Here is a 25,000-nt window from a genome sequence, read left to right as displayed (position 1 = left end):
ATAAATGGACGACTGTACGTACATCAAACGACGAGAGAGAGAGAGAGAGAGAGAGAGAGAGAGAGAGAGAGAGAGAGAGAGAGAGAGAGACCACCTCACCACCAGCTGTCATGCAGGGGACACAGGTGTTTTAAGGGTAGGATCATCGCCTTTTAAGGGTAGTACCGTCGTGTTTTAAGGGTAGTACCGTCGTGTTTTAAGGGTAGTACCGTCGTGTTTTAAGGGTAGTACCGTCGTGTTTTAAGGGTGGTACCCTCGTGTTTTAAGGGTAGTACCGTCGTGTTTTAAGGGTAGTACCGTCGTGTTTTAAGGGTGGTACCGTCGTGTTTTAAGGGTGATACCGTCGTGTTTTAAGGGTAGTACCGTCGTGTTTTAAGGGTGGTACCGTCGTGTTTTAAGGGTGATACCGTCGTGTTTTAAGGGTAGTACCGTCGTGTTTTAAGGGTGATACCGTCGTGTTTTAAGGGTAGTACCGTCGTGTTTTAAGGGTAGTACCGTCGTGTTTTAAGGGTAGTACCGTCGTGTTTTAAGGGTGGTACCGTCGTGTTTTAAGGGTGATACCGTCGTGTTTTAAGGGTAGTACCGTCGTGTTTTAAGGGTGGTACCGTCGTGTTTTAAGGGTGATACCGTCGTGTTTTAAGGGTAGTACCGTCGTGTTTTAAGGGCAGTACCGTCGTGTTTTAAGGGTAGTACCGTCGTGTTTTAAGGGTGGTATCGTCGTGTTTTAAGGGTAGTACCGTCGTGTTTTAAGGGTAGTACCGTCGTGTTTTAAGGGTGGTATCGTCGTGTTTTAAGGGTGGTAACGTCGTGCTAAAAGGACTCGCCCCTTGTGCCCTTTAAGCGTCCTCCTCTCCTGGTCAAGGGTCCCCTTTAAGTGTCTTCCTGCCCTGGTCAAGGGTCGTGCCATCGGTCTCAAGGGTCGCGTACCCTCGCTATGGTGGGCATAGAGACATGGTCTGCGCCTCCACCGTGCTTCCGTCTGGGACCAGGAGGTATTTCCGCCCTGACCATGTCGGGGAACCCGTGGCTGGCCACGTCCCACGCCCCTACCATTACCCGTGGCTGGCCACGTCCCACGCCCCTACCATTACCCGTGGCTGGCCACGTCCCACGCCCCCTACCATTACCCCAGCAGCCACACTGATCGAGTACATTTCACAGTCGCTCAGCCACCCGAGGGTTCGAAACCTCACTAAACTGGCTCCCCCACATCTCCGAGCACTCGCGTCTTTGGTTCAGGCATTATATTCTACCACATCAATCAATGTGCCCTTATCTCCCGCTGGGTCTACTCTGTAATCACCCACGTCTACACTGGGCACTAGAGTCTCCCCGGTGTCATCCATATGTATACGATCATACATTGGGGTTATTAACAAGATGGCTTTGTATACATCTCAGCATGTGTAGTTCTGGCCTGGGGATGAGAGGAGGTTTGGTCTGGCGTCCGTCAACCTGTACACGCCAACCCAACACCGAACTGATACCAAATTACGATCACAAGTCTCTCTCTCTCTCTCTCTCTCTCTCTCTCTCTCTCTCTCTCTATATATATATATATATATATATATATATATATATATATATATATATATATATATATATATATATATATATATATATACTGCTCTACTGTGTTATAGCTCCCTTTCGACACACGTCTTATGAAGGACATGAATATGTTATAGAGATGTACATGTTGACGTCATAAATAATGCATTGTATTAGCATACATATAACCTCCCAGCTTCAGCTTCCCAGCGCTCGTCCCTTTAGCTTCCCAGCTTGCCAGCTTTGTGTAAAGGGCCTGTCTGAAATTTCAGCATGGGTGAGCTGCAGGCCCACGAGCATGTTGCAAAATGCATTAAGATGTCCTCTGGGTCAACTTCGAAGGGGCTCTGGCAATGCCTCAAACTAATCCTCCATTGCACTTACTTTCCATGAGAAATTCCATCGTCAAAACCTATGTCTCATTCTTCTAACTCAGAAAAAGGCATGGGGCTCCCACACCCCCACAGCACTGAACTGATATCAAAATATTCGTGGGGGAAATATTCTCAATATTATCGTATATCTTCCTCGTCGTCGTCGTCCACATACTAGCCCTATGACACTGAATGGGCACGACACTATTCAATTATGACAGGCAATTACTGCGTAACCGGCCATCACGACTGAATATCTTGTCACACACGATCAACGAGAGGGCCAGCACACGTTGGCTTCATGAACACGACGGCACGACCCTTGAGCACGACGGTGCAACCCACGAGCATGATGGTTTAACCCTTGAGTACGACGGTACGACCCTTGAGCACGACGGTGCGACCCTTGAACACGACGGTGCGACCCCTTGAGCACGACGGTGCGACCCTTGAACACGACGGTGCGACCCCTTGAACACGACGGTGCGACCCTTGAACACGACGGTGCGACCCCTTGAACATGACGGTACGACCCTTGAGCACGACGGTACAACCCTTGAACACGACGGTGCGACCCTTGAACACGACGGTGCGACCCCTTGAACACGACGGTACGACCCTTGAACACGACGGTGCGACCCCTTGAGCACGAAGGTGCGACCCTTGAACACGACGGTGCGACCCACGAGCATGATGGTTTGACCCTTGAGCACGACGGTGCGACCCCTTGAACACGACGGTGCGACCCCTTGAACACGACGGTGCGACCCCTTGAACACGACGGTACGACCCCTTGTGAATGGGGAGTCAAAGAGCTAGCTCTGATCAAGAGGTCGACCCGTCGAGTTCGAAGAATGTATCGCTCCAGCTGGGGAATCAATCAAGTCTCCACTTCAGGTAATGAAGGGCTTCCTCAACGTATTCTAAGTGTCTGTTCGACCTGCTCCCTCGAGCTGCGGGTGAGGACGCCCTCGCCACACCACACACGGCGAAGCCTGACGCGCCGACGCCTTACCGAGAGCAATACAGGAACCTCTCTCTCTCTCTCTCTCTCTCTCTCTCTCTCTCTCTCTCTCTCTCTCATCACCCTCTACGCCATTCATCAAAGCCCATTCCTCGGCAGTGAGTGCTATGCACGACCACGTACGACGACGACAACACCGGGCCACTAACGATCGTGCGAGGGCGAACGAGCAAGGAGGGGAAACTGCCTTTAAGGGCTTCGCCCACGTAGCATCATACTCATAAACCCGACCCAAGGTACCAGTCCACTTCCGTCTCGGCGCAAGGGTGTGTGTGTGTGTGTGTGTGTGTGTGTGTGTGAGAGAGAGAGGAAAAGTTCCCATAGCTCACAGACGGAGGCAAACGGCAGGTGAAAAGTGGACGAGAGAGAGATGAAAATTTAATATGAGGAAGGAGACAGAAAATGGAAGGAGGGAGGGATGAGATGGGGAGAGGAGGAAGAAAAGGGGGAATGGAACGAAGATTAGAGGAAGAGGTGAGAGAGAGAGAGAGAGAGAGAGAGAGAGAGAGAGAGAGAGAGAGAGAGAGTCAAGTACGAGGGGGTGTGGTGTGGAACTGGGATAAGAACCCACGTCCTCGACAAAACAACTAATTAAGACCCCCCTCCCCACCCTCCACCCCTCACCCCGGACCCAGAAGTGGGGGAAGGGGAAGGGGAGGAGGAGGAGGAGGAGGAGGAGGAGGAGGAGGAGGAGGAGGAGGAGGTGCTACCAGTGGTGGGGGAAGGTAGGGTTGGGGGAAGTGTGAGTGGTTGTACCACCACCACCGCCTCCTCCTCCTCCTCCTCCTTCAGGTGGGTTAATCAACGGCACTGAACAACACGGGTCGCGGGCGGGCGGGCGCGCGGGCGGGGGTGAGAGAGACAGACACTGGCCCTGGACCTACAACATTCCATGGTTTAAAACTTGATTTCCATGCAAATACTGGAGTTGTGTAAACCCTCCCTTCCCTACTCTTCCCCCCCAGCCCTGGCCGCCTCCTTTCCATCCATCCTATCAGCCTATGAGATGGGAAGAGGAGGGAAGGCGTGGAGGGGAAGAGGGAGGGAACTGTCTGGAGGGTAAACAGAGAGTTAGTGGAATATGAGATCATTACGTAAATGGTAGGAGGTGGGGGGGGGGGGTTGGTAGACAGCTTGGGAGGCGGGAATGTAAAGTTATGAGGTCAAGATGTGTGATGGCAGTGGTAGGCGTGATGACCTGACCTCTGACCCTACCTAGTCCGTAAGAGATAATGGTATAGGCCATGATGACCTACCGCTGAAATGTCGTACTGTCGTGCTCAAGGGTCGTACTGTCGTGTTCAAGGGTTGTACCGTCGTGCTCAAGGGTCGTACTGTCGTGCTCAAAGGTCGTATCGTCGTGCTTAAGGGTCGTCTCGTCGTCCTTAAGGGTCGTATCGTCGTGCTCAAGGATCATACTGTCGTGCTCAGGGATCGTACCGTCGTGCTCGAGCGTCTACCGTCGTGCTCAAGGGTCGTCCCGTCGTGCTCAAGGACAGTACCGTTGTGCTCGCTACAACCACCATCATCCTACAAGGACGAACTATCCACTACTCGATCACAATTCTGGCGCACCCCAACCCGTACGTCTTTCCTCCCATTAATGGACATCGACGAAGATTCCTGCAGCCCACGCACGCATCCGGACGCGTGGCATCCTTGGGGAAACGTCCTACGAGAGACAAGAAGTGTCCGTTACTGTCATGCACGACATCCCCTGCTCAACCCCCTCCCCTCCTCTACCATGGCTCTCACGTCACATGACGATGATCCAAGAGGCGCGCTCCATGAATAAAATCTCCTCGCGAGACTTTTCATTTCGCTGACGCAGACGCGCGCTCGCCTGGGGGAAGGGAGGAGGAGGCGGGCGCGGGGAGGCACGGACGACAGACAGGAGCAGACGGGGAGGCAGGCAGAGAACTCCGGCACGGGCAGAGAGGACCTCCCTGAGGCGCATCCCTCCATATTCCAGGATCCTAGACGGCGTAATCCAACGTCTCTGGACTACTCCGGCAAGTCGGGGACGTCCGCGCGCGTAACACTCAACGGGGAAGAGGGAAGACTTCGTAAACATAAGAAGGTCAGCGATGTTGGCTGAACCTCGTAAACATTAGAAGGTCAGCGATGATGACTGAACTGACTTACACAACACATGAGTACAAGGATGTCGCCAGGTTACATAAATACACGAGGGGGTCCTCGGAACCCTGTACCTGATGGGGAACAAGCAATACAAGAAGCGAGTACAAGAAATAACCTCCAGGTTACATACACGGTAGGTGTGGGTTACAGAACACGGGTGCGTTGGTGGGTGTGGAACCCAAGACGTGAATACAAGGGAGTCCTCAGGTTACGTAAACACTAAGGAGGACGGACGTAAGACAATCGGATTTCTAGTAATAAGAGGATTGGAACCTTGCAGCGAAGGCTAGAGTTCATTACCATGTGGCGTCAGAGACGAAGCTACTGTGGCCTTGCATCTCTCAATACATAATCACACCAGTCCCCCTTGTGATGGAGGTGGTCTATTATGGGCTCCTCTGTTATTTATCATACTCAGCTGCTCGCATATATCAAGGGGTCCATCTCGTCCCCCTCGACCTCTGCTATGCTAAGGAGAGTATAATATACTGTATATCTGATATACCATATGCTCTGTGTGGTGATGAGGGATGGCTTATGTAAGGAGTGTGTTGTCAAGGTGTAGTTTGTTGGACTGTGTGTGTGTGTGTGTGTGTGTGTGTGTGTGTGTGTGTGTGTGTGTGTGTCTACGTGCTTGCATCGTGACCGAAGAACGGACACGATCCCCCGCTTTGCGTCCCAAGGAACGGACAACCTCTCTTCCCCCCTCCGAAGGAACAGACGAGGCACCCGTTCCCCCTCTGCAGGAACGGACAGAGTCTCCTGTTTACCATCCAAGGAACGGACAGAGCCTCCTGTTTACCATCCAAAAGGAACGGACAGAGCCTCCTGTTTACCATCCAAAAGGAACGGACAGAGCCTCCTGCTTACCATCCAAAGGAACGGACAGAGCCTCCTGTTTACCATCCAAAGGAACGGACAGAGCCTCCTGTTTACCATCCAAAGGAACGGACAGAGCCTCCTGTTTACCATCCAAAGGAACGGACAGAGCCTCCTGTTTACCATCCAAAGGACAGAGCCTCCTGTTTACCATCCAACGAACGGACAGAGCCTCCTGTTTACCATCCAAAGGAACGGACAGAGCCTCCTGTTTACCATCCAAAGGAACGGACAGAGCCTCCTGTTTACCATCCAAAGGAACGGACAGAGCCTCCTGTTTACCATCCAAAAGGAACGGACAGAGCCTCCGTTTCAATTCCGCCCGCACGTTCTTCGTCTCCCCCCGTACGAGCACACAATGTCCTCCCAGAACCTGTAGTTAACATCAAAATAGATTGTCTATCTGTGAGCTGAGCCAATATAATAAAGAAGCAGTCAGTCGGGTCGGCCGCCGACAGACATCCCGACCAATGGACCGTGTCGGGAAGGGGCCCGACAGCCGACCCGACCAATGGAACGTAAATCTCTCGATCTTGTTATTTTCCGCAATTTGCATCGCTTCGCCGGGGGAGGGGTGGGGGGCAAGAGGGGGTTAGGCCCCTCCACAACCAGTATGGTTGGTAATTCCAATAAAACTCAACGCGCGATTGACCTCAATGGCTGTTCGTAATCCTAAAACATTGCTTATATATATATATATATATATATATATATATATATATATATATATATATATATATATATATATTCATTCATTCGTAATCCATTAATCCATTTATTCCAAACCAATCTTTTTCGATGGCCAAATCCAATCAAATAAATCCACCACCAAAACGTACTAATCCACCAGGAAATCCATCATAAAAGGAAATCCAATGATCCCAGGTTTAACAAATCCTTTTAACTTATTCTTTTTTTTATTCATCATATAAATCTGTATTATATAAATTCGAAAGGACATCCTTCCCTGCCACTTGTAGGTGGTCGTCACAGAGAACAATTCTAAGTGGTTGCCCCATTGAACACTTGCAAGTGGCTACCTTACCGAATACATCTCAGGGGTTGCCCCCTGAAAAACAGTTCGTAACTGGTGGAAATTATCTCAAAAAAAAAGAAAAAAAAACCGGTCTTAGGACCGTGATCTTTGTAGTTTCCCTGAGCCAAAGAGGTGTACATGATCATTTAAGCCCCGGTAATTATAGTTCTCCTTAAGCTTTGATGTTTATAGTTTTCTTTGAACTCTGATGTTTATGGCTTTCTCTTGCACCCCTGATGTTTATAGCCTTCGTCTGAGCCTTGATGTTTCGTAGCTCTTCCTCGAGACTGGATGTTTACAGTTCTCCCTCCGCGACCTTGGGCCTCATTGACCAACTAAAAGAGGCACAGAAATGGTCATCTGCCTCACTAAGAGGGAGATGCATAGCGTCGGCTGACCTCAGGAACATTAATAAATTACTCTTGAAGATAAAAAATGCCGTTGGCTATAATACAGCAGCACGCACAACCTCCATACCATACACAGAATATCTGATTTCTTTGTGGGTCCAATCAGGGTTTTTTCGAGCACGTAGGTAAAAAAAAAAAAAACCTGCATCACATACATTAATATATATATATATATATATATATATATATATATATATATATATATATATATATATATATATAGTCCCAGCTTCGTCTCTTCGATGTATATCAACTGACTTATATTTCTCTCTTGTGTCTCCCCTGATGATGTGATTATTACACGAAAGTGCACTTGGGGACTTATCGAGTTTCATTGTCCCCGTGAACTCATAGGAATATATATATATATATATATATATATATATATATATATATATATATATATATATATATATATATATATATATATATATATCCATACTATGAGAGAACATTAATCTCTGGCGAGGTTCTATTATCATCTGTGGACGAAGGGACTAGGATCTCGCCGAGGAACTTCTCGCTCCGTCATTTCCCTGCTACTGATTGCAGCGCACGAGGCTCTGAGGAAGAAGGGGTCCTGACGGCATACACACACATCTCCTCACACTTAATGAGAGAGAAACGTTGATGAAAGGAAGAAATCAAATCAGATCAATAAACGGTACAATATATCCCAGGAGGATCAATGAACGGTACAATATATCCCAGGATATATCCCAGGTTATATCCCAGGATATATCCCAGGATATATCCCAGGTAGTTCTCAAGTATCTCGGGGCCGCCCAATAAACTGGACAGGTCTGGAAGCGCTGCTGGACGGGACGACAGACACCAGCCAGCTCCCACCTGGAAACTGGACTGAAGGAAACTTCGTCGTATAGAGCAGTTTTTTTCTTTTTCCTTCCTCCCCGGAGCTCTCGCTCTATCTTGATGGTGGAGGGAGGGAGGGAGGGAGAGGAGGGGGCAGCGCTCCAGGGAGAGAGAGAGAGAGAGAGAGAGAGAGAGAGAGAGAGAGAGAGAGAGAGAGAGAGAGAGAGAGAGGCAGCGCTCCAGGGAGAGGGAAAGAGAAGAGGAAAAAAAGAACAGGGAGAGAGGTCACGGCTGCAAAGTTTTAAATGAGAGAGAGAGAGAGAGAGAGAGAGAGAGAGAGAGAGAGAGAGAGAGAGAGAGAGAGAGAGAGAGAGAGAGAGAGTCAGTCAGTCAGTAAAGATAAGAGACGGACGCTACACTTAAGGTACACAGGCGACCGTTCCGTAGGGGTGTAGAGGGGGGGGCGGCAGCAGCCAGGGAGGGAGGGAGTGTGTGTGTGGGTGTAGTTAAAGCGCGTAGCGCTCCACATCATCCCTGCACTCTCCTGAAAAATCGTCCTAACCCTCACACGAAGGTAAACAAAGCCTCCAGCAGGAGAGGAACATAAAGATCTGGAACTCAAATCCAATTTCCCAATTCTAACAATTTACAATGAGGAGGAGAGGCAGGGCGAGGGGGGGGGGGGGGAAATCCGGGTCTGTTTTTACCACAAGATCATAAAAAAGAAAAAAAAAAAAGAGGGGGCAAAAAAAGGGCAATTTACCAAATTTCGTCCTAAGACAAACCTTAAGTTTTAATTACGGAGAGAGAGAGAGAGAGAGAGAGAGAGAGAGAGAGAGAGAGAGAGAGAGAGAGAGAGAGAGAGAGAGAGAGAGAGAGAGAGAGACTTGCGGGGAGGGGGGGGGGTGAGGAAGGGTTCATGGCCACAACGGAAACTTCATGTAAATTCCCCCTGATCAATCCCGATTCGTACCCTCCCCCCTTGATCAATCTTTCCCCCGAGTTTCCTCCCTTTTGATGAGCCACGGCAACACGCCCCTGTGGTCTTCACCCTCCGCCCGTGAGGAATTCCGGTGTTAGACGGAAGGTCCTTGACAGACAGGCGCCCTTAACCTCCCTCCCACGGTCTCTCTACTATTCCCCCAGCAGTCAGTGTGTGTGTGTGTGTATGTGTGCCTCTCTTGACACATCAACACAGCTGTGTACATTCGCCTGTTCCCCGTGTTGGTCGATGTCTTCACCTCCTCCAGGTAAGTCTACAGAGAGCCTCACACGCTTTCCCCATCTCCGGGGTTCGAACCATCCAATACACAGATCACAACCAACAGGTCTTTAATATAGTGATGCTACCATATCCTGTATTGGTCTGGTGTCCAAGGTTTTAATCATGGACCATAATGTACATTGTTATATATCAATCATGGACCATAATGTACATTGTTTACATTTCAACCATGGACCATAATGTACATTGTTTATATATCAATCACGGACTATAATGTACATTGTTTATATTTCAATCACGGACTATAATGTACATTGTTTATATTTCAATCACGGACCATAATGTACATTGTTTATATATCTATCATGGACCATAATGCACCTGGTTTATATACTGAAATCATGTATTTTTGTGGTCAGTTGAATATCTATCTATTCACACGAGGAAAAAGTTCGTATCTTTGGATTACCTTAGTTCAACGTCCCTGATATATTTCTCTCCCGCTGGGCCATCATTCTTACGTCGTCTTCCCTACTTCTTCCCCCCCACGTCCCACAGAAACCCTTGGTTCTGGCCTATTGGAATGTGTGCTGGCGTGACTGGTCGAGAGTGTATGGAATACTCCGGTACGTCGAGGCAAAGGTGGAGGGGTGTGTGTGTGTGTGAGGGTGTGTCTGGGTTTATAATGGTGCTTGATGAGAAAGAAGATTGTCATTAAGTTAATACATAAGGTTCTGACGAGTCGAGACATGGCAGAAGGTGACCGTGAAGCAATGATGGGAATGTAGAAATCGAAAATTCACAGGCATTTGGAGCATGGTAACTGATGCGTCAGACATCATGGGTGGAGGAGGCCAGACAAGACCACAGAGGGGCGTAACCCAACTACACTAACTTGCCCTATCATAACTACGACCCAACGCATGACGTCACATACACTACCCAGACGGAGTTCTGGCCTCGCTAACCCCCCCCCCCCCCACAATGGTCATAAACACCCCCCCTCCCCACCCTCTAGTCCCCCTACGCCCCCATCCATACCAATCTACGAACCTTAAAAAAAAAGAAAAGACAGAACGACATCAAACCCCTTTCCTACCACAGATCCCCCGTGAGGGCGAGGGCGAGGCCACACATCCTACCAAGGAAAATTGCCTCCGTGTCAGGGAAGGGGCGCATGGAAGGCAGGAAGAAAACCCTCTCGTATTCTTTCCCAGTTCTTTCCTGGGATTTCCACGACCCACTGTGGAAGTTTACGGCCATTTCTCTCTCTCTCTCTCTCTCTCTCTCTCTCTCTCTCTCTCTCTCTCTCTCTCTCTCTCTCTCCCTCAACCAAACCAAACCAACCCCCAACCCAACCCAACAACCACAGCCACGGTGGGTTTTCGGGCCAAAGTTGTGGGTTTTCGGGCCACAGTTGTGGGTTTTCGGGCCACAGTTGTGGGTTTTCGGGCCACAGACGACTGTGGCACAGTCTAAGGTTGTGTCATCATGGTGGAGGCACCATGGTCTGAAGTGGTGGGCTACAGTTATAATCCTGACACACTCGTTAAGTGGCACAGTATGTATACAGTCGTTAACCTACAATCAAGACAACCATCTTCCCTTCGTTTACCTGGCCTCGTTGTGTCCTGCGATGTGGTATACAGGGGTTGACGTGCTGTCAGTGGATTGAATCAAGGCATGTGAAGCGTCTGGGGTAAACCATGGAAAGCTGTGTAGGTATGTATGTTTGCGTGTGTGGACGTGTGTATGTACATGTGTATGGGGGGGGGGGGGGCATTTCCTTTGTCTGTTTCCTTGCGCTACCTCGCAAACGCGGGAGACAGCGACAAAGTATAAAAAAAAAAAAAAAAAAAAAAAATATTGTCGACTGTAACAACCAAGTTAAAGTGGAATGAAAACGATGATGATGATGATGATGATAATAATAATAATAATAATAATAATAATAATAATAATAATAATAATAATAATAATAATGGTAATAATAATAATAAGTAATAATAATAATATTAATAACTTAGGTTAGACTTAGGAACACGATTAATACAGGAATGCACCCACGCAGGGTACATGTGAAGGGTACAGGGCACATGTGAAGGGTACAGGGTACATGTGAAGGGTACAGGGTACATGTGAAGGGTACAGGGTACATGTGAAGGGTACAGGGTACAGTACCATAAAGACACCATCGTGCCGTCTAACGGGCACTCTATCTACGACCCACCTACGTCATCACGCCTCTGAATCCAGCCAATGGGCACTCGTGCCGTATAAACGAGACATCCGTACAATAACCGGACATTCGGTTAACTGACACGCCTTCGTGAAGACCGGAAACACCCCGCTTAATAGGCACTGAGGTGAAATTAAGCCTGGAACTTCCGTTAAATGGCACACTAAAGCCTCGCCACAAGTACAGACGCTTTTACTTCGCTTAACAGGGACACTGCGGACTGTGCATCCGCTTACATGGGACTCCCACGGGGGGGGGGGGGGGGGGGAAGACGTTAGCCACGTTCAACAACAGCTCGCCACAGAATGAGGGCGTGTGCGATGGCATAATCAACGTCTGTAGCTAGAGAGAGTACGCTTAATTAGCGAGAAATAGTTCATCTGGGGATGAGAATGGGAAAATGCTACTTCATCAGGTAAAAATACATGTCAGTAACCAGAAAAAAACCGGATCAGGATAAAGTCTCTCTCTCTCTCTCTCTCTCTCTCTCTCTCTATATATATATATATATATATATATATATATATATATATATATATATATATATATATATATATATATATATATATATAAATATATATATATATATATATATATATATATATATATATATATATATATATATATATATATATATATATAACTTCAGGTTATCTGCTGGAGGACAGTACATAACGCCCTATTTTCATAATCCACACGGATGGAGAACACTCACATAGAAGGAGGGATAAAGAGATGGAACACTCACCCACACTCCCTCTCGGTGAAGATGATGTAGTTAGGGTGTTCGTCCGTCTTCTCGACGAAGCGGATGCACGTGTAGTTCTCCCAGTGTCTCATGGCCTGCTTGAAGAGGCCCTTGTCAGCACCGGTGAAGTTGGAGTCGATCACGTAGGGTATGACGCCGAAGTCCCACACGCGTTCCTGCGCGGGGTCGGAGACAGAGAGACGGTCAAACACGAGATGGATGAACAGCGGGGGGGAAGAAATGGTGTCAGTAACTACACGGAGGACGGGAGGTTATGAGTATACAAATCCATGAGAATCCTACCGTGCAATAGACCTTGCCTCAGACGGTCATAGAACACGATGGAAAGAAGGAAGTGTTCTCAAACAGACGAGCGTCAACACGAACCCATAAAATCCCTACTGGTAACTCCCTCCCTCCCTCCCTGGCATTCCACTCGCCCAACACCAGCGAGTAAAAACAGCAATACCAATATGGGAGGCTGGGCTTGGGGGGGCCTGGCACCCGTACAGGGGGGCCCTCGGCGAGCCACACTTTCTTGATGATACAAATCATCATCATTCATTCATCATCATCATCATTCATCATTCATCATCATCATCATCATCATCATCATCATCTGTCATACCTCCCTCAGGATCTGTCACCAGTCAACACGCTCGCTCGCTCCCTTGCTTCGGACAAATAATTTCTGTTTGCTTATCTTGTCAGAGGTTTTTTTTTAACAGTTTTCTGTTAAAGGCCTGACTGACCTTACTCCCACCAAGGCCTAATTTAAGCTTTCTGTTATCAAGATCCGATACATCTCTCTGTTATCAGGGCCTTATCTGTCCTCTGTTATCAAGGAGTGACTAGCCACAATGTTAACAAGGCCTGACTTACCCGTAAGATAAGGTGAGTCTGGAGCGATGGAGGTGGTTGTTGTGACTGTCTTAATAAGTGTAAGCACGTGCTTTATCTATGCATGTTTGATACGTGTTTTGGTTACGTTACACTCTCTCTCTCTCTCTCTCTCTCTCTCTCTCTCTCTCTCTCTCTCTCTCTCTCTCTCTCTCTCTCTCTCTCTCTCTCTCCTACGTTCCATCTCTTCACTCCCTTCCTTCCCACATCCCCTTTTCTTCCCTCAATACGACACGGGGGCCAGCCATAGCCAACCCTCTCCCTTCCTTCGTCCTCAGTTCCCTCTTTGTTTTCCCCTCCCTCCTAATCGCTCCCTCCATCTTGGACGGCTTCCTCATCATAAAAGAATGGATGGAAGTGGATTTGGGAAGCTTTCCCAGGCTTTTACCCTAATTGGTGAGGAAAGTAGGTGGAGAGGTTGGGTGACATGCGGGGGAAGGAGGTCTGGGTAAAGACTAAGGATGGGTAAAAGATTGGGGTTCGGGAATGGGGTATCGGCTGGTGTTCAATGAGAAGGGTTAAGAGGGGTGGGGTGACTAGCTCTGGGGTGACTGGTTCTGGGGTGACTAGCTCTGGGGTGCATAAGGTGGGTGAAGGCAAAGAGTGAACCGAGAGAGGTGGGCAAGAGATGGTACAGGCTGTGTGATATAGGGTTGGCTGAAGATGGTGCGCAGTGTGAAAGGGGTTGAGTGGGTATGCATATAGGAAAAAAAAAAAGGGTGATGTCAAAGGATTGGCTAAGTATGTGGACTAGTGCTGCACCTAGCAGTGTTACTAGGCGGCACCTAGCAGTGTCACTAGTGCTGCACCTAGCAGTGTCACTAGTGCTGCACCTAGCAGTGTCACTAGTGCTGCACCTAGCAATGTCACTAGTGCTGCACCTAGCAGTGTTACTAGGCGGCACCTAGCAGTGTCACTAGTGCTGCACCTAGCAGTGTCACTAGGCGGCACCTAGCAGTGTCAGTAGGCGGCACCTAGCAGTGTCACTAGGCGGCACCTAGCAGTGTCACTAGTGCTGCACCTAGCAGCGTCACTAGGCGGCACCTAGCAGTGTCACTAGGCGGCACCTAGCAGTGTCACTAGGCGGCACCTAGCAGTGTCACTAGTGCTGCACCTAGCAGTGTCACTAGGCGGCACCTAGCAGTGTCACTAGGCGGCACCTAGCAGTGTCACTAGGCGGCACCTAGCAGGCCACTAGGCGGCACCTAGCAGTGTCACTAGGCGGCACCTAGCAATGTCACTAGGCGGCACCTAGCAGCCACTAGGCGGCACCTAGTAGTGTCACTAGGCGGCACCTAGCAGTGTCACTAGGCGGCACCTAGCAATGTCACTAGGCGGCACCGAGCATTGTCCCTAGGCGACACCTAGCAGTGTCACTTCATCCTCTGCCTCTTCACAAGAGACCAGGCACCACCCACCACACATGTATCCACACGAGCCTGAGGCCATGACAGCGTGTGCAAGAAAAAGATCGAGTATGTATGTATGTATGTATGTATGTATTCCTATGAGTCCACGGGGAAAATGAAACACGAAAAGTTCCCGAGTGCACTTTCGTGTAATAATCACATCATCAGGGGAGACACAAGAGAGAAATATAACAGTCAGTTATATTTCTCTCTTGTGTATGTATGTATGTACGTATCTATGTATATATGTATGTGTGTTTGTATGTATGTATGTATGTATGTATGTACGTATGTATGTATGTGTGTATGTATGTATGTATGTATGTCTGTATGTATGTATGTGTGTACGCATGTATGTATGTATATATATATATATATATATATATATATATATATATATATATATATATATATATATATATATATATATATATATATATGTCAATATCAATGCATGTCTTCCATTAACGGCACCGTTCTGTGAACACGTATGCCAGCAACTATTCTCTGCCTGTGTCGCTCTCATCCCAATGTGTCTTTCCCATCATCAAATACATGTTTACCAATCGTCAATGACATTTTTCGTTTGTTCTTTTTTAATGTTATCAGAACGCGAGAGTTCTCTGAAGCCACCAGACGCGTCACAACCGTGGAAATTGCTAACGTGGCTTGAATCTGGAACTCACTAATTCATTTACTAATTCACTTGAAAACGATCAAGGAAAATGAAACCCGGCTTGTCCTACCTTAATGTGCGACAGGAAAGTACAATGTAATGAAGGATCAGAGAACTAATTAATAATGCACTAAGCTTAATAACTGACGGGAGAGTGGGATAATAACCGATACACAGTAAAGAATAATAACGAGTAAATGTCACAATTATCAACACCTATGTGTGTGTCAATAGTCGTTCGAGATAAATGAATTAACGAAATCAATGTGTCAAAACAATAGGTTCTTGGGACTCCTGTTCTACAACCAAATGAATTAACGAAACCAATGTGTCAAAACAATAGGTTCTTGGGACTCCTGTTCTACAACCAATCAGAATATATCACGCCCGGAATTAACTTCCTTACGACCCTGAGTGGGTGGTTAACGACCACTTATGTCTGTGTGTGTGTGTGTGTGTGTGTGTGACTGGGTATTTTCCCCCCCCACCAAGTGTGTACACCACTACCACCACCGCAAGACACAGATGAGATCCTCTCGCTTAACCCCCTAAGCCTGCCTCTCCGGGAAGCCAACTGCCGCGGGTCCGCCACGAGAGAGAGAGAGAGAGAGAGAGAGAGAGAGAGAGAGAGAGAGAGAGAGAGAGAGAGAGAGAGAGAGAGAGAGTGTGTCTGTCAAAGCTAAAATATAAACATAAAAAAAAGGTTACCGTGTGGTCACGTGTCTAACATACTAAAAACAAAAAAAAAAAGAGATGAAATACCAGCATCTCTAAGATAACTGATATGCTAACGTGAGATCCTTAATATAAATTACCTGTACGACACATGTCTTACCTCAGCACGGAGTACTGGGGGGGAGGAGGGGCTTATTCCCCCCCCCCCCCCCCCAACCTATTTAAATTGGCTTCTGCCCTACTCCCGACCCGAGCCACTCACCCTGTTAAAAAAAAAAAAGGGGGTCTCCTCTCTCACGGTGATTTCCCCCTCCCTCCTCTCCCCTCCCTCTTCCCTCCTCCCCCTTCCCCTCAAGTCAACCTGAGACTTTGGGGGTTTGGGGGGGTTGGGGGAAGAAGAGATCTTCCACAAATTGTTGGCAATTTTCTCTGTGTCTGGTCTTTCTCGACTGAGGGGGGGGGGGGGAGGGGAGGGGGACACCCCCAGTCTCTGTGTTAACATCACCCCCCCCCTCACCCCCCCCCCCCACGCAACACAACGGCCGGCGTGTGTCTCTTAAAGCGGCAACGCCCACACAGGTACTTCAGCTCTCGGGGGAAGGACGAGAAGGCGACGGTACAGTCGAGAGAGCCAACGGTACGGTAAGGTAAGGTACGGTAAGGTACGGCACGGTGCGGTACGATGCGGTAAGGTGCGGTACGATGCGGTAAGGTGCGGTGCGGTGCGGTGCGGTACGGTAAGGTGCGGTGCGGTACGGTACGGTGCGGTGCGGTGCGGTACGGTAAGGTACGGTACGGTAAGGTATGGTACGGCGCGGCACGGTACGGTACGGTGCAGTACGGTACGGTGCGTGATTCTACTTGGTGTGTGTGTGTGGGGTAACAACACGTGAGAGGGCAGTGTGGAGGTACCGTGCAAGACGGTACTGACGTAACCTCTATTACCTTACTTAGATGTTGATATAGAGGAGGAGGGGGAGTTGTGTATGGAAGTAGTGTGTATGGTACAGCAGTGCGGTACATCTGAAACCTATCGTACCGTGAGGGGTACGGGAGTACTACGGTACATCTATAACACACGAGCAGAGAATCCTCTGTCGAGGCACTGCGTCGCGTACAGCAGCAGGGCACGTACGTACCCCTTACAGGGTGAGGGGTGGTTGTTACTGACCTTTCTAGCCGTGGCAGCGCGCCTGGCCCTCTCCTTGACATGCCGTCTGTGTTGGATGGTGCCCCTGGCGCGCGATCTCCTGACGGCGCGCCTCCCGCCTCGCCCACCACGGCCCTCAGGCTGCTCCGGAGCCGCCCTCCGTCGGCGCCCTTGTCCCCGCCCGAGCGCGAGTGCTTCCTCCTCTTGGTCCTGAGCCTCCGCTGCCTCCGTCGGTTCCTGCGCTCGCGTTCCCTCCGCCGGTGCTGCCGTCTCCGGCGCTGGTCGCGCGGCTGGTGGTGCTGGTGGTGGTGGTGCTCCTCCTCCTCCTCCTCCTCGCCCCCTCGCCCCGGTCGTCACCAGGGAGGGGAGTGTTTGGGACGACGTACAGGACGACGACGTACAAGACGACGAAGACGAAGACGACAAGCCGGAGGCTGCTAGAGTCGCCTCCTCGTCTCCCATCTTCTGCAGGAGCAACTCTCTCTCGTAGGCCTCGTTGGGCAGCGCGATGTCGTTGATGAAGCCATCTGCAACACAGCAAACAACACAGGTCACACCCCAGCCAACAAAACCTCAGACGGAAGCAGCAACACAATATGACAGGTTAACAGCCCTTCCACAAGGTGGCAAACCATACCTCTTAACTCTACGGTATTATATCGTGCCTCAGGAGGGGGGGTTCTGGGGCCAGAGAGTTAAATAAAAAGGGGGTAAACTACCACTTATAATACCCAAACTGGACCATTACATATCATTTAAAAAAAACTCACCAATAAACACCTGGAAGCCAAGCCATGCAAGACACAGGGCATATAACACATGTCATAAACTCAGCAGGAAATAACGTGTATCGTACACCAGAATATAACACTATTGTTTCATCCTGAAAATTACATTTTATATATATATATATATATATATATATATATATATATATATATATATATATATATATATATACATTCCTTCTGATTTTGTAATCCCGTGGATTACAAGGAATTTACTTGATCACGCGCTCAACTGTGATCTTTTCCAATATATATATATATATATATATATATATATATATATATATATATATATATATATATATATATATATTCTAAATCTTAAGTCAAGAGGGAGATCAAAGGTGAAGGACACCATGATATCACCCAACTTATCTTCACCAAACCACAATAACAACAGAAGTCCGTGGTGTTCCCGGCCTCCCACACCATGATGAAATGATCGGGAGCGAGTGAAATGCGCATTGACGAGTCCACAGAGTTTCCGCCGTGTGTGTGTGTGTGTGTGGGTGTGTGTGTGTGGTGTGTGGGGAGCTGTCAGGAGGCTCTGAACAGACTCAAGTCCTGAGGGCCTTCAAGAACAATGAGATTTATAAGAGGGAATACATGGAACATCTGGACGATGTCTGTTCGATTGCCTTGATCCAGACAGCTTCGCTAAGGGCAAATAATCACGGTACCCAACATCCAGATATATATATATATATATATATATATATATATATATATATATATATATATATATATATATATATATATATCGTTGTGATCAATGGGTTTAGATTCTGAGCGATAAGAACAGTCGAGAGGAAAGCAAAATCCATCAGGTCGTCTGCTGTCGTCCTGACTCACTCACACACCAACGACTGGCCACATTGTGGCAAGGCTGTCAGTGAAACTTAAGAAGAAGACGAAGAAGATGAAGGAGGAGGAGGAGGAGGAGGAGGAGGAGGAGGAGGAGGAGGAGGAGGAGGAAAGGCAGAAGAAGAGGAGGAAGAAGGAGGTGGATGAGGAGTAGGAGGAGTAAAGTAAGAATAGGTAGAGGAAAAAGTTGAAGAAGAGGAGTAAGAAGATCAAGAGGTGGAGGAAGAGGAGAAGGAAGAAGAACAGGAGGAGGAGGAGGAGGAGGAGGAGGAGGAGGAGGAGGAGGAGCCAGGAGTTTGCTCGTGGCGTGATACTTGACTTCTCATTAGTGGTAAAGATGATAGAGCAACGTCTTAATGATCCTCAATATACAGCGTCCCCCACACATGGCAGGAGTCGCATATATTTATATCTGTATATATGCGACCCGTCACATGATGACCCGTCTCCCGTCACATGATGACCCGTCTCCCGTCACATGATGACCCGTCTCCCGTCACATGATGACCCGTCTCCCGCCACATGATGACCCGTCTCCCGTCACATGATGACCCGTCTCCCGTCACATGATGACCCGTCTCCCGTCACATGATGACCCGTCTCCCGTCACATGATGACCCGTCTCCCGTCACATGATGACCCGTCTCCCGTCACATGATGACCCGTCTCCCGTCACATGATGACCCGTCTCCCGCCACATGATGACCCGTCTCCCGTCACATGATGACCCGTCTCCCGTCACATGATGACCCGTCTCCCATCACATGATGACCCGTCTCCCGTCACATGATGACCCGTCTCCCGTCACATGATGACCCGTCTCCCGTCACATGCTAACCCGTCTCCCGTCACAGGCTAACCCGTCTCCCTTCACACGGCGGACTCTAACATACCCACATCATCCTTGAGCACTGTGGAAAAACAACAGTGAAAATGACACTGCCTCCTCCTCCACAACATCAGTGACCGTAATGACAACACAAGACACCAACCCACCCCAACCCCACACCCACCCACCTATTTATCAAAATCTAAAATTTCTAAAATCAAACTGCGCCTCGTTCCACCTCCGTCTGATCGGCATAGTACCCAGCAGCGTTGGGAAAGGTGAACGGATGTGATATGGAATGTAAATATTCAGCAGTGCCTGATACGATACCGTTCTAAACACTTCTAACCTCCAACATCAACCAAAAAAATATATATATTATATATATATATTAGGGGACAGACTATGCCATACTATCCTTTATGCTCATCCACGCACGTCTCCTTGTGTATTGCCTATCCACCTGCAGGTGAAAATCACTCTATGTACTTTTTACCATCTTGACACGAATGACGAGCAATCCAACCTTTCCCCACTGCTAGAACCACACACACACACACACACACACACACACACACACACACACACACACACACACACACACACACATACATCCACATACACACATCCACACACCCACATCCACACTGACACACACACACACACGTAGATTATCACTCCCAAGGAACAAAGTAATTACAAAACCGACCAGAGAAACTTTTTCAATCAATCCGAGAGAGAGAGAGAGAGAGAGAGAGAGAGAGAGAGAGAGAGAGAGAGAGAGAGAGAGAGAGAGAGAGAGAGAGAGAGTCTCTCTCTCGCAGCCGTGGTCTAACCCCTGGCACCACAGGCACGCCTGCAGCAACGCTCCTTCCTCCTCATCCATCAGTCAAGACCCGGGTCGGGCGGGCGAGGAGTGGCCGTGACGCCCCACATGATCAGATCCAGTCCACGCGAACGGCTGCTACGTCATCCCATCCGACGGAAGGGAAGGGGTTGAGGAATGGGTGATCCGACCGTCCCATCCGACGGAAGGGAAGGAGTTAAGGAATGGGTTCTGATCTGGGTTCTAAATATGTATGAAAGTAACATATATATATATATATATATATATATATATATATATATATATATATATATATATATATATATATATATATATATATATATATATATTCTACTTTCGTGGTTGTCCGCCGTTTCCCGCATGAGCGAGGTAGCGCCAGGAACAGACGAAGAAAAGGCCGCCTCCGCTCGCCTCCGCTCTCCACCCGTAATGCGCAGCGCGCATGACACACGATGATGCCCTACTACAGGCACAGCTTCCAAAGGCTAATCTCCTTCAGCAGCCCCTATACACGTAGCCAGGTAGGCCCTGGCACACCCACACCCCCCGAGACAACCTCCCCGGATAGTAGCGCACCCTCCTCTCCCCTCACAAGCCCCCCAGAGAGAGAGTGAGGGGGGGGGCCTACAGAGGTAGCCCCTAGCCGAGATATCTCTGGGGGGAGGACGAGGTGGAGGAGGCTGTCAATTCCAGCTCGTCTTCCTCCCTCACGTCATCTCGTCGGCGACCCACTATGCATAAAACTCGTTTAAGCGACCCGTTCACAAGGAAAACTTGGTTAGGTCGGCGGGCACAAGTGGGGGGGCCGTTGCTGGTGACGCGACGGTGACGGTGTTGTGACGGCGGATGGTGACGGTGGATGGTGACGGCGGATGGTGACGGTGGACGGTGACGGTGGATAGTGACGGTGGATGGTGACGGCCAGGGTAAATAGAAGGAATTGTTGAGAGATAAGGACAGAACCTTTACCCAGTGTGATGAAGAAGGCATCTACGCAAGTAATGAGGGATAATGCCTCGTTGAACCTTTACCCAGTGTGATGAAGAAGGCATCTACGCAAGTAATGAGGGATAATGCCTCGTTGAACCTATACCCAGTGTGATGATGAAGGCATCAACGCAAGTAATTAGAGATAATGCCTCGTTGAACCTTCACCCAGTGTGATGAAGAAGGCATCTACGCAAGTAATGAGGGATAATGCCTCGTTGAACCTTTACCCAGTGTGATGATGAAGGCATCTACGCAAGTAATGAGGGATAATGCCTCGTTGAACCTATACCCAGTGTGATGATGAAGGCATCTACGCAAGTAATGAGGGATAATGCCTCGTTGAACCTATACCCAGTGTGATGATGAAGGCATCTACGCAAGTAATGAGGGATAATGCCTCGTTGAAATATCAGTAGCGAGAAACATATATATATAAACAAGAGTACTCACACGCGCGTAGAAACGAATCTATCTACCTTCCTACTCACCTACCTATCTACCCATCTACACACACACACTCACGTGTGTATGTGTGTGTGTGTGTGTGTGTGTGTGTGTGTGTACACAGACATACACGTGCGCCTTCAGCCAACGTGCCCAGAACACGTCTGGCGGGATCAGCCCACACGTCTCCCGCGCCAAGGGGGAACACCGACACATGAGCTGCAGTGTCGTTTATTTGATCGTTCGCTCTCACGTACGTAAACTCCTGACTGGTCAAGCACGACGCTACGACACGTGCACGGCGGTGCGACACGTGCACGGCGGTACGTCCGTTAACCACGGCGCTACGAGCCGTGTTGCTCCACTGGCCCACAAATGAGACTGAACGACAACCACCACAACACACACACACACACACACACACACACACACACACACACACACACATACACGCACGCACACACACACACACACACACACACACACACACACATACACGCACGCACACACACACACACACACACACACACATACACACACACACACACACACACACATGCACACACATACACACACACACACACATACACGCACACACATACACACACACACACACACACATACACGTACACACACACATATACACACACACACACACACATACACACACACACACACACACACACACACACACACACACATGCACACACACACACACACACACACACACACACACACACACACACACATGCACATCTCTCTCTCTCTCTCTCTCTCTCTCTCTCTCTCTCTCTCTCTCTCTCCACAACCACGTCTTGAGGGCGTGTGCGAATCTCCCAAAATACACTCCCGTCCCCCACCCCAGCCCACACCACCCCCGAATCATTTTTCCACTGGCCCCTCCCGGCCCTGAAAGAGCGTGTATGAACACGACTATATATTTCTGCATCTCTGACGAGGAAGGGATGTAGGACAGACCGACCCACTGACTTCGAGAGAGGAAATGGACATACTAATGATCTAGGAACTGTAATTATAAAAAGGAAAAACGTTAAATTTGTAAGAATTGTGTAAAATCGTTACAAGATAACACACGTCGGACTCCGAAAGAAAATAATGACGATCAAAAATCATCCAAACAAAATGTTTTCTTAATCGACGTTAAGAAATCTTTTGTTTCCTCCCTCTGGTGGCGACCGTCTGAACTACAAACATAACGAAAGAGAAGGGCAATCACTGTATCATGTACACAGGAAAGACGGACGTGTATGTAGACGAAGTACAGCCATCAACTCCCACGGATAAAACAAACAAACAAACAAACAAACAAACACGAATTTCAAAAACCACTTAACGGAAAATGTGCGCAATAAAACGCGGGACTCTCGACCTTACACGGTGGTTGAAGCACTTGCCTTCACCCCATACAGGATATTCATGAATATTGATAATACATAAACTGTATGAGCTGACCATGCCAATGACTTTACGGGCACGTCTCGAGCCCCACAACTCGCTCTGGGGCCTTCATGTACACCCGGCCAGCTGCGGCTCCCAACAGCTTGGTCGACCGTCGCCACAGCTCACACACACACACACACACACACACATGAATCTCGGCCTGAATTGGAATCAGGTGAACTCAATCCTCGACGGCGGACATTCACACCGAAGCTCTTTTGTTTTTTTTGTTTACAAGTTTTAGAACACGGGACGACGAGGACAGAGGTCGGCGGACGTCCTCCCAGGGGGCACCAATAAAGGGAGGCGTCCTCCCACGGCGTCTTCCCAAGGGCTTGATGCTCCTGCAGGTCGCTTGATACTTTTATTTCACGAGGCAAGAGGGGAGGGAGAAGAGGGGGGTCTGGGGTTCTCTCTCTCTCTCTCTCTCTCTCTCTCTCTCTCTCTCTCTCTCTCTCTCTCTCTCTCTCTCTCTCTCGCTCCAACCCACCCACCCTCCTAAAAAAAAACCTGCTGAAAGTACTGCAGTCGTAAGAGATCTTGTAAGTGGACACGTTGTTACATTACGACGTTTTCGCTGGCCAGGGATGACATGACACGATTTTATTTACGACTGGAATGCGACGGGAGAACTGCGTGCGCGTCCCGCGGGAGAGAGAGAGAGAGAGAGAGAGAGAGAGAGAGAGAGAGAGAGAGAGAGAGAGAGAGAGAGAGAGAGAGAGAGAGAGAGAGAGAGAGAGAGAGGTCCGACGGCTACCTGACAACAGAGCGGCCTCAAACAGCCCAAACGAACAAGTGAGCAACGCGATACCTTAGTCCAGGACCGAACTGTGTTGGGGGTGTGGAGGACCTCCGAGACCATCGTAAGGTCTACGTAAGGTAAGGTAAGGTCCCAGACCCAGCTGTGGGGGTGGGAGACCTCCCAGACCATCGTAAGGTCTACGTAAGGTAAAGTAAGGTCCCAGACCCAGCTGTGGGGGTGGTAGACCTCCCAGACCATCGTATGGTCTACGTGAGGTAAGGTGAGGTGTGCCGGGGTTAATATCTACGAATATTACCCACACAGCGATGCTGTGGGGAAACTATAAGACCCCCCCACAGAACACACCCCCATCTCCCAGCATAACTCACCCCGCCACCTGAACATCCTTACCAATAACACATCGGCTACGACCGACGTACAAAATGACCTAACTCATGATAGACACATCCACAGACGTAAAACATGCGATACGTATATTTCCACGAAAGTGCACTTGGGAACTTATCCAGTTTCATTTTTCCCGTGGACTCATAGGAATATATATATATATATATATATATATATATATATATATATATATATATATATATATATATATATATATATATATATATTATCTCGGAAAGCAAAAATGGGTATGTTTGAAGGAATAGTGGTTCCAACAATGTTGTATGGTTGCGAGGCGTGGGCTATGGATAGAGTTGTGCGCAGGAGGATGGATGTGCTGGAAATGAGATGTTTGAGGACAATGTGTGGTGTGAGG

The 25,000-nt window shown here is 48.7% G+C and overlaps 1 protein-coding gene across 1 annotated transcript in view; it reads right to left on the bottom strand.

The window, feature by feature from the left end:
- Positions 1 to 25,000, bottom strand: part of LOC139751892 (protein tolkin-like) — a 361,718-nt gene that overhangs the window by 115,783 nt on the left and 220,935 nt on the right. The window contains exons 2-3 of the mRNA XM_071667556.1: positions 17,273 to 17,778; positions 12,442 to 12,617 (exon numbers count right to left, since the gene is read on the bottom strand). Coding sequence (XP_071523657.1) covers positions 12,442 to 12,617; positions 17,273 to 17,778 — 682 coding nt within the window. The remainder of the gene's footprint in view (positions 1 to 12,441; positions 12,618 to 17,272; positions 17,779 to 25,000) is intronic.

The sequence above is a fragment of the Panulirus ornatus genome, chromosome 12 (assembly GCF_036320965.1).
Source record: "Panulirus ornatus isolate Po-2019 chromosome 12, ASM3632096v1, whole genome shotgun sequence".
Taxonomy (NCBI): Eukaryota; Metazoa; Arthropoda; class Malacostraca; order Decapoda; family Palinuridae; genus Panulirus; species Panulirus ornatus.
Note: the sequence above shows the minus strand (reverse complement) of the source record. Positions and strands in the feature narration are given on the sequence as shown.